At 61.2% G+C, this 10,434-nt stretch overlaps 1 protein-coding gene across 1 annotated transcript; it reads right to left on the bottom strand.

Moving 5' to 3' along the window:
- Positions 1-1,273: 1,273 nt before the first annotated feature.
- HEYL (hes related family bHLH transcription factor with YRPW motif like) lies at positions 1,274-9,501 on the bottom strand. The gene is made up of 5 exons (XM_084496877.1): positions 9,105-9,501; positions 6,182-6,248; positions 5,689-5,772; positions 5,184-5,265; positions 1,274-3,713 (listed from the first exon to the last, which is right to left on the bottom strand). Exons 1-5 carry the CDS (start codon positions 9,182-9,184, stop codon positions 3,046-3,048), a joined length of 981 nt encoding a protein of 326 aa, XP_084353003.1. The 5' UTR covers positions 9,185-9,501; the 3' UTR covers positions 1,274-3,045.
- Between the last annotated feature and the right edge of the window lie 933 nt (positions 9,502-10,434).

Genomic DNA, 10,434 nt, shown 5'->3' with positions numbered 1-10,434 from the left:
CACCCTCAGCACCCTCAGCATCCTCAGCACCCTCAGCACCCTCAGCACCCTCAGCACCCTCAGCATCCTCAGCCCCGGTGCTGAGCCCCGGTGCTGAGCGCAGCCCACGCGTTCCCCGAGGCCTCCTCAGCGTGGTTTGTGCCTGAAGAATGAGGATGGAGAGGAGCGCTCGGAGAGTTCGGGGATTTCCCCTACAGGGTAGATCAAAAGTTGCCCGGCTGCGTTACGGGAGCCGTGCAGGCGAAGGAAAACCCTGGGAAAAAAAGCAAAGATGCGGTCCCGGGCTGCTGCTGTAATCACCCCGGCACTGTGGGGAGAAAACCCCACGGGCCTGAACCCGTGCCCTCCCACCAGCTCCAGCTCCCGTTTGATCAGCAGCGATCAGGAAGTGGTTTTCTCACTGTCTCTGTTTTGTTTTACCACTGCAGCCCGCGGGGCTGGTTTGTATGCCTGCCTCCCACGGAGGGCAATTTGGTTCCTCTCCGGCTGAGGCCACGCCAGAGCCCCGAGCTCCCGCCACCGCCTCCAGCCGGGTCGGGGCAGCCGATGTCAATGGCCCCATTATTGCTCGGGAAGCCTCTGTGCGCTTCCAGACGGATGCTGCGTTCCCCCCATCGCAGCTGCAGTCGTTCCCTTCCAGCAATTCCCAGCGCAGCACTTAAGGCAGGGATTTATGGGCGGTTTTGAAAGGCATTTTGGAGCGAGAAGGAGTTATGGGAAAGGAAGCTGAATTCCCACCATTCCCCAGAAAATTCTCCCAGCATCTTTCTCCACCAGGATCATTTACTGGGCCTTTCCCCAGAACAGAGGCGAGCTCTCAGCTGTGGCTTTGTCCAAAGCGTTTCCCAACAGCCAGAAGCAGCGGGGGTTATTCTGGTCCTGCCTGCAAAGGGTCAGGAGACAGAGGCCAGCCCTCGGAGTCTGGCTGCGAGGCTCTGCTGGACCCGTCTGGTTCCCTGGTGTTTTTGTGATGCTGGGAGCTAGATGAACTGATCTGCTCCCAAACCACAGGTTATTGCCAATCTCGGGGCAAGTGCTGCCAAGTACCCCGCTGATTTCAGCTCGTGTAGTGGTTTGCAAAGTAAAAAGCCACGGGACCAGTCACAGTGAGTGGCAGCTATAAGGCAACCCGTGGGGATGTTACCGTAAAGCTAAACCTTACCCTTTTTCAACCTTAAGGGGGAACAAAAGTTTACCTGCTGCAAGCTCGCACTCATCCAGGCAGGCCCGCTTGGCGGGACACCTGCACACCAACACATTTCACAACGAGGACAGGGGTTTGAAAGACTTTATTGGACACCTTTGCTGGGTGCCGCAGCGTGTGAATCTAACAGCTCTGCGCAGCGTGGAGCGAGGCCGGGCTACTTGCTGTGAGCTCTTGCATCCGGCCAGCTGCAGGAACAGCCGTGGCCCACGGGCCCTCCACCGGCTCTGCTGAAGGGCAATGCTGGTTCCCGGCCGCACTGGCACTTCGGGACGGGGTGAGGAGAAGTAGCGGAGGCATTTCTGTGTGTTAAGTGCGATGACGTTCATCAAAACGCCTGGGAGGGCCTGACTTTGACAACAGCAGCGGGTGCACACATCGACATGCACGCGGCAGATACGATCTGCAGGAACGTAGCCACCAGCTCGCCCGCACGGTCTGACCGGCTGCGCCTTCGACCTGAGGCACGGGGAGTCTCTGCCCTTCGAGAGAGAGCTTCTCCCTCCTTTTGTAGCTCTGTGCTGACCTCCTCGGGTTTTTCTCTTTTCTCATCACAGCGCTGCAGAGGCGGGTGAGACTCCTCGGGGTGGGCACGGTCCTGCACGCCTGTCCCGGCGAGCGAAGGCACGGAGCCAGGGCACGCAGCCGCTCAGGTCAGACAAGGAGGAGCTCCCCAACCACCCCGAGGACCAGGGAGGCAGCACAGGAGCAGGGCAGCTCGAGAGCTTCTTGTCTCTGTTCCTTCCTGCCCGGAGGAGAGGGGATGGGAAGACAGCCCGAGGAGCCGCAGCATTTGCTGCATCAGATGTCTTGGGGCACGAGACAAGGCAGGAAAAAGCTCTCAGGAGCCAGACAAGTGCAGACCCAGGGCTTGCTGAGGTTTGCGCTGCAGCATCCGTGGGTTTTGGTCCTGGCCCGGGAAAGGGATGCGCAATGCGAGACCAAAACACAGTGCTGAAGAAAGGAAACATTGTGGGAGGAGAGGGTGAGGATGTGGGACTAAGAGAAAACAGGGGGGAGGCACTTCAAAGGCAGGCAGGGTCGACCCGCTCCCCCCGCTGCAGTCTCATGCTCAGCAGGGGATGGAGGCAAGGCAGCTCCGGCAGGGAGAGTGGCAGAGGGAAGTGCTTTTCTTCTCACTTTGGCGTCAGAGCCTTCCCCTGGGTCGCAGGCGTCCCTTTGAAACCCTGCACCTCGCCTCTTCGCACCTGGGTGCGGGGTGAGGGCTGCCGGAGCCCCATGCTGGCAGCACTCGGCCAGGCCCTGGGAACCAGCGCTGCCCGGCCCCTGCCCCACACCGAGGGCACGCGAGCAGGAGCAGCTGGGAGGGCAGTGAGGAAACGGGGAGCTCAGCCAGCCCCATAGGGTACCACCAGCACCCATCTCCCCGCACCAAAACTGGGTGCTGCAGCCAGGGACACGTCGTGGGGCAGCGGCACGAGCAGGGCTCCGGGGGAGCTCTGAGTCCCCGAGGAAGCGAGGCCGTGCTTCGAGGCTGGCTCTTCTCCAAAGGAGGGCAGTGCCCGGCTCCGCAGAGGGGTTTGCAGGAGGAGGGATGGGGCCGGGGTCTGTGGTGCCCCCTCCATCGCAGCCGGGAGCATGGCCACGTGCAGATGAGCGTGGGAGCGGATGGGAGTTTCGTTTGTGGGCGCTGTGAGGGAGAGGACGAGCGGTGGTGAGGAAGGCGGTGCGAGGAGGGAGGCAGGGGACAGTAAGGAGAATTTTCTTTCTGGGTCCTTGGCTTCTGCAAAGCAGGAGAGATGCCTGGTCAGCTGGGTTTGTTCTCAGGCCTGCAGGCAGCGAGTGCTGAAGAACTCCCGTCTCCAAAGCAGGGGGGGGGGTCAGAAAGCCCCGATCTCCGTCGCCCAGGAGCGGCAGATCCTGGATGCCCCCACCCTGATCCCGGGTCCCTGCACGGCGGCGCCCAAGGCCCCAGGCGCTGTGTAAGCCGGCGGAACGGGGACGCCGGCGGAGGCCGGTGAGAAGAGGAAGGTGGCGATCTGGCTGCCCTTGGACGAGCCCTCTCTCAGCACGCCCGTCGGCGACGGCATCCTGGGCACGGCCGCGACGGCTGCGGAGGAGCCCGCGCCGCGGGCCCTGCGGCTGGAAGAGGCCATCCTGCCGGCCAGGAGGCTCCGGCGGGACGGCAGCATGTCGCCGGGGACGCGGCGAAGGGGAGCCGGCCTGACGGCGGGGCTCGGGTAAGCCAGGGAGGACGCAGTCACAACGAGCGGAGCGGGGGCGGCCTCCCGTCGCGGGACCTGCACGGGGCCGGCGGCGCCGTGGAGGAAGGACCAGGGCCACGTCTGGATGGGCAGCAGGGAGGTGGCCACCGGCGACGGCTCCATTTCAGCCACGTAATTATTCAGGTGGGAGAGGAGTCGCAGCCGGATGGGGTCGGCGGTGTTTTGTCCCTCGAGGACGCCCAGGTACCTGACCACTTCAGTGAGGCACTCGCGGAAGCCGATGCTCCTGTAATCGACAGCCAGAGCTCGGGCGTCTAAGAAGCCTGCAGGGAGAGGACACGGGTGACGGTAAGTCCAAGCGGCGTGCAGGAATGTGCCTTAGTCTCACTACCCTCTCTAATGCACTGTGTATTTCACTTGAGGCACTTTGCTGCCGGGTGATACGACTGAAGCAGACAGCCAAGTGGGTGTCCGAGAGGACTGGACGCTCGCATGCGTGAGAACAGCACCCGCGGTTATCTCGTCGGGGTAAAACTGCCAGGGTCATGAAGCCTCTTACTGCAGCACGTGAGATGAGTAAGAGGTTTCCTTAGCCATGCTCAGGAAGGAAATTTTTTTTTTTTTTGGGCTCTATCAGTTATTGTTGCTGGAAACATGCCTGCGGGCTGGACGTGCGCTGGGTGCCTCTTTCAGAGACCCCCCCAGGCCTGGCAGAGCAGCGGATGCGAGCCTCCTCACACACCTCAGCACCACTTTCCTCTGCCTGGGTCCCAGTCATGTCTGGCTGCAGGACACAGGACAGAGACAGAAGCAGGACTACCGAGATGAGAAAGCTCCAAGCCACAAAAAGAAAAAAAAATAATAAAATGCAAACAACAGCTGATTTTTAAGCTTCTTCTCCCTGCTTGGAGCTTCATGAGGCGGTAAGCAATAAAGCAGAGAATGTCACAGCACGGCGAAGCACTGGACCACTTTGCTTGCCGGGGTCTCTCGGGACAATACGGCCCTTTGTTGCAGTGCAGTCAAACTGAATATCTAAACAAATGTTCCAGACCAAGTTACTGCTCTGAACCAAAGCCTGGATGCCAGCAATGTCTCCGGCAAGCCAAAAGTGGGTGGTAAGCAAGCCAGAGGCTTCTTTACTGGAGCTGTGATCTCCATCCTGTTAACTGGAACAGGACAGAGGGGCTGTACAGAGGTCTCGGTACAAATGAGACCTTTGTTGAATTTCGCACAGGCTCCCCCTCTCTTCTTATAACAACCGAGAGACAAAAAAAAAGAAAAAAAGAAAAAAAAAAAAAAAGAACAGAAAGAGACAGAGAGGGAAAAAAGCCTTGTTTATTTGCAGAGTCCCCACGCAGAATTCAGCCCCTGCAGGAAATGTATCCCAAGGAGGAGGCACAGACTTTAATGCTGGTTTTTTGGAAGCAGGCTCTGTTTCTGGGGAGGACTCAAACTCTCTGAAACTGCTCTGTCCGGGCAGCTCTTAGTGGGGTGAGCAACAGCGGCAGCAGCACCGTCCCCGTGGGTCTGTGGGGTGCGCCACCCGCTCTGCCAAAGCGTGCCCGTGGGATGCTGACCCACAGCTTCCAGACCAAAAAACCAGCAGGCTGGGAAGCGTTCATCTGCCCCCCAGGAAAAATATCTCCCTTGGGAAGGAGGCAAGGCTGCGTTTGTGCTGGTGCTGGCTGGTACCAGCAAGACACAGCAGCACTGAGACGTTCCTTGCCAAGGGGGAATTTCCCGGGATGTCACCTTCAGCTCCCCTACACGCTTGTAGGAGCGGTTCTTACCTGCTCCTCCGGTGGCATGAAGCATTTTTAAGTGATCTACTGTCATTTGTAGAATTTCTGCCTTCTCCAGCTTGGAAGAGCCCTGTGAGTTGGGAAAAAAGAAAAGAGCAGTTCTTCATTTTGTGGTCAGGGCTCTGCGCCTCTCACAAGCTGGGTTTTGCCCAGCGTCCTCCTCCCCAGCACCTTCCTGACGCCCCGGAGCACTCAGACACCCAGATCTGGGCAGTGGCTCAGGTTTTTTTTTAATCAAGTGAGGAGAAAATGGAGCTCCTTCCCATGACCGCCCAATGCAAATCAAAAAATCCCCATTTCTGTGCCTCTTCCAAGCCGCGAAACGCTGCCTGGGTTGAATTTATCCTCCCTAGAGCTCCTGAATATCATTAGTACATTTGTTAATGGTGCTTCACCACCCAGTTCCACCACCTGCTCGCTCCCTGAAGGGAGGATGACGAGGGAAAGGCAGCAGCGCTCCGAGGGCGCTGCCCTGCCCCGGCTCGGCACGCACCTGCTTCTCGAAGGCGGTGGGCACCAGGCGCCGCAGCTCCGACAGGCTGCTGTTGATGCGGTCGCGGCGCCGCTTCTCGATGATCTGCGGGAGGTTCCCGAGCAGGGAGAGGAAACCACGGTCACACAGGGCACATCGCACAGGTTTAAGCACGCGCTAGGAGCTACGGCGGGTTGGGAGGCACCTTGAGGAGGGCCACGTAGGTAAATGAGCTGGGCGGAAAAGCCGGGCAAAGCCCTGGCTGGCTGGTGCGGCAGCACCGGGTGAAACCTCCCTCCTCCCCCTCAGCTCGGAGGCCAGACCTCTGCAGGGAACCCGCAGGCATCGAGGGAGCGTCCCGCAGGGGACAGCACAGAGCCCTGCAGCCCCGCCACGTCCCCAGGGCGAGGACGAGGACGCGAGGACGTGCCAGCAGCGCCGCGCACCGAGCCGAGCCCGCGGCAGGGAGGCACAGCACAGCGCAGCCACCCCAGCCCTGGGGAACGGGACTCACCCCTCTGCGCTTCTTCCTGGCCTGTATCTGAGACGTCGTAGTGGGAGACACGGACCTGGACACATGGCTGCGAAGGAAGAAGAGGGAAGAGTTCCTTGCGCTAGCTGGAGAGAAACCTCGGTTGCACATATGCTTTACACACGTTTGCCATCTGCAGTTTTCCCCCCGGAATCATGTTTTCTGTGGTTCCCATCTCATTTTTACCCACAACACAGAGCTCAGCAATTAAGGACGGGGAGCCAAGCACAGTTCGAATCCCACTCTCCCCCCGGGAGGCTCCCCCCAGCCCCATTTCTGCACCAGACAGCCCATCTGCTACCAGGCACACATCTCCTTCGACCTCAGCCCGTGCTGGTGGCTCGGGGAGGCTGGAAAAGCAGCGATCCCAGCCCCGGAGTCACGGCCTCTTGTCTCCACGCGCAAACCTCCCGGCCTCGTGTCTGAGCCTGCCCTGTCTGCAGGGCTCCGCGTCTCGGAGCCGCGATAGCTCCCGAGGCACCTGAGCTCCCACCCAGGCGGCAGCCGGGGGCTGCTCGGGGTGAGGCTGGCGGCGGCGCTGATGTGGTTTCTGAGGGCTGCCCGAGGAGCCGGTTCACACCCCGCCGGTCCTGGGGTGGGCTGCAGCGTCCCGACGGCACGGACGCCCCGAGCCAGAGGGAAAGGAGCCCGGCGGCTGCGGGGGGAAGCCAGCAGGAGGTGACGGGACGGAGATCTGGCCCTCAGCCACGGGAACTGGGTCTGGCTCAGGGGGCAGGGACGGGCTGCGAAGGGCCCCACAAACCGTCCCGTGCCGGCTGGGTGCCGGTGAGGCTGAAGCCACCAAGGGTCACCAAGAGAGCCCCATGCAGGGACGCTAAGGGGTGGCCAGGTGGCACCCCACAGCCCCGACCCGAAGTACAGGGCTGGGAAGGGACACTCGGGTTCACCCCGCCAAGTCCGAGGAGGTTTCGGTTTGTGGAGCATTTTAACCACAGTCTGCTAAGGACGCTTCTGCAGAGACAGTGCTGCTTGCACAGCAAGCCAAGAAAGAGACCGAACTCAGCCCGTTAAAAATACATTTTGTTGGGCCCAAGCGAGGTGCTTTCACAAGTGGTTTTGCACCAGCAGACCACGCAACACGCTCTGCACCCTGCTCCGCTCAGCTCCGTGCATCGCCCTGTTCCAGCGTCTGCTGGGTGGGCTCTGGGCAGAGGTGCTGGCTGCCTTCGCAAGCCGCAACACGCGCTGCCCGTGCACACAGAGGCACACACGATGAGCACACACGGGGTGGGAACGGGCCCTGCACAGACGCTGCGACACGTGCAGGGGGTACTGAATTCGCCCGGCAGCGCAGGAATGCAGAGCGTGCACTCAAGGAGTCCGCAGCAGTGAATTTTGAAACCCTCTCTGCAGAGCTGTCCGAACGTGTTGCTCACTGGGAACTGCAGTTCCAGATGTAGAACTAGCAGACCTCACTTACTGCGAAATATATTTTTAAAATATGTTTGACTGACAGATGTGAACCAGAGGAGATGATGAGACTAAATTCTCTGATGGTTAAAACTTCTGCCTTGCTGCTTGTTTGGTTTTGTAATTTACAGCACTGTTCTTTTGACTGCTTATTTGAAACAAAAAGAGAAAGAAAAAAAAAAAAAAGGAAAAAGAAAAAAAAAAACACAACCCAAGTAGTATCTTGCACTTCTGCAGTGACCCCGGAGCCTAAACTCACTGCACGCACAGTGAACCGTGGCTCACACCCGCAGTGACTCATCCCCGCTGTACGGGGAACTGGTTTGCCCGAACCACACAAACGATCGGTGATGGAGCTGGGAACCCCATCCAGACGCTGGCTCCCTCCCTCGGCCCTACTCGCCAGACCTCCCTCCCCACCTGGAAGTGTTTCATTTCGCCTGATCCTCGCGTCCCACGCAGGGCTGCATCGCTCCGCGCGCAGACCCAGCAGGGCAGGAGGGGTTCTTTCTGCCATGTGTTTGCGTGACATGAGCCACAATGTAAACGTACACAAATACCACCACACTGCAGCACTGCCTGCCTCTAAGGCTGACTCGAGAAGATGAACAGATGAGCAGCAACAGAGCGAGATCAAAAATTCACTGTTACTGCTCACCGAATTAAAGCATTATAGAAATTCCTCTGTTTTTGCCCAGCGGGGTACTACAGACTCAGGGTGCCGCAGCGATGCGAAGCGATGGGATGTCTTCCATGTGCACCAGGAAGGCAGGTTAAATATTGATGCACTCGGAAACTGCGAGGGGTCAGTGAACTCCTGCAGGGTACGGGTGTCAGGCGTGCCCGGCTCTGCCTGGGACCGCGTTGGTATGAGTGAGTTTGGTCCCTTGAGAACCTGGGCTTGGCACCGGGCAGGGCGACTCCTCTGCCGGGGACAGCGGGCAGCAAAGGCGAATTAATTCATCCGGAGCCCTGCTGGACGCGGCGGGGGGCACTTGGCTACTGAAACAAGAGCTCAGAAGCCGCTGAATTTTGGACGGGGACAAATGACCGAGCCCTTCCTTCATCCCAGCTAGGGGATGGGGCGCGGCAGCTGGGGGGGCGGAGGGACCGGGGTCCACGGGGAACCCCGCTCAGGGGGCGAGGGGAACCAGGCACCCCCGGTGAAGGGACGCCGGGAACCGGGCACCCCCCGCGGCCCCGTCCAGCGGCCCCGAGCCGCAGAGGAGAATTAGGACGGCACCAGCCGGGGGAGCGCTCCCAGCGCGAAGCCGCCCCCGCTGCCTCCACGTCCCCCGGGCGCCTTCGGGTCCCCGGGCAGCGCTGGGGGCTCGGCCGAGCCGGGGGCTCCCCCCGCCGGGCGGCAGCGGCGTCTCCGCTGGAGCCCCCCGGCCGATCCCGAGCCCCAGCCCCGTCGGCTCGATGCCCCCCGGTCCCCTCACCCCGTCCCCGCGCCCCCCGTGGCAGCCCCCACCTGTACTCCTCCTCCTTGCCCACGTCGATGGTGCCGTCCGACTCCGTGTCCGAGGAGCTCTCCTCGCACAGCCGCTTCATCCTGGCCGGGCTGCCCCGAGGGGCTGGGGGTGGTGTTGGCGGGGGGGGCTCGGATCGGATCGGATCGGCTCTGCCCGGCCCTGCCCGGCTCGTCCCGGCTCTGCTCGGCGGCCCCACGCGTGTCCCGCAGCCCTCGTGTCCGCGCCGTCCCGGTGCGGGGATCGCTCCGAGCGGCTCCCCCGGTGCGTGCCGGGCTCGGGGCGGCTCCTCCCCTGCGCTCTGCCTCTCACACCCCCGGCTCTGCCTCGCTCTGCTGCCGGCACGTCCCCAGCCTCCTGGTTAATGGGTTAATGAGACATCTCCCAGGAGTGACGGATTACGCGGCCGCGCCGGCGCTCCCAGGTTCCCAGGCCCCCCCGCACCCCCCTCCGCTCGCTGCTCGCCCTCCGGAGCCTTCCTGTAAAAGGCCGGGGCTGTGTGAACCGCCCCGTGGCCCCCTCTGCCCGCCGCCCCCCTCCCCACGGCCCCCCTTCCACCCGCCGCACGTTGGCCTCAGCCCCAGTTTAAAGGGACCAGTGACCTCACTGGCAACAGAAAACCGTGGGAAAGAGATGGGACTGATAAAGCCCGGAGTTGTTTCAGGGAAAAATCAACATCCAGCCCCACACGCACACACATGTCTGCCCGGCTCTGCGCGGCGCAGCCACTTCGGGAGCCTCGTGATTCAGATGGAAACCAGCTCGCTGCGAGCGCCGAGCTGTTTGAGGACGCCGCTCCGAGGGCCCTCGCCTGGGATTCATCACGGGCAGCGGCCGAGGGCCGGGAGGGCAGCGGTGGCACCGCGCTCCGAGGCATCGGGACGAGCCTGGCACCCCGGCACTGCTCCGTGGTGGTCCCCAGCGAGGACCCCTGCCACGCTCCCACAGCCTTGGAGCATCTTCAAGTGCTCGTGGCACTGCCAGGGCATCCTAGACCTAACCCGTAAAACAAACCGACCAAAGCCCAGCTTTAGGTTTTATGAGGCTAGGATGAATTGCTGGTTTCTGTCTCGTCCCACAACGCGGGAAACTTTGACCCGCAGCCCGGCACCTGGAGAGCATCCCGCTTCCCCTGAGCTTGCGGGGAGGAGGTAGGAGGCTGCTCGTCAGACCCTGCGCAGCTAAAATCCCCCAAGGCACCGAAAACGTGCGCATGTGGGAGAGAGAGCGGGGCGGGGGGAGAGAGCCGAGGTGGAGGTTCACAGTACAAAAATAACGCCTTTTATTTTGAAAAAAAATAATCGGCGCTGAGATCTGGCAGCACGTGGGTTT

This window comes from Aythya ferina (assembly GCF_964211825.1).
Source record: "Aythya ferina genome assembly, chromosome: 24".
Taxonomy (NCBI): Eukaryota; Metazoa; Chordata; class Aves; order Anseriformes; family Anatidae; genus Aythya; species Aythya ferina.
The sequence above is the reverse complement of the archived record's forward strand: the minus strand, read 5'-3'. Positions and strand labels throughout refer to the sequence as shown.

Excerpts from the sequence above, each read along its gene's own strand:
- HEYL (XM_084496877.1), bottom strand. The coding sequence starts at position 9,184 with ATGAAGCGGCTGTGCGAGGAGAGCTCCTCGGACACGGAGTCGGACGGC. Across the intron at positions 6,249-9,104 it reads GGCAAGGAGGAGGAGTACAG|CCATGTGTCCAGGTCCGTGT; the intron begins GTGGGGGCTGCC and ends CTTCCTTCGCAG. Across the intron at positions 5,773-6,181 it reads CCAGGAAGAAGCGCAGAGGG|ATCATCGAGAAGCGGCGCCG; the intron begins GTGAGTCCCGTT and ends AACCTCCCGCAG.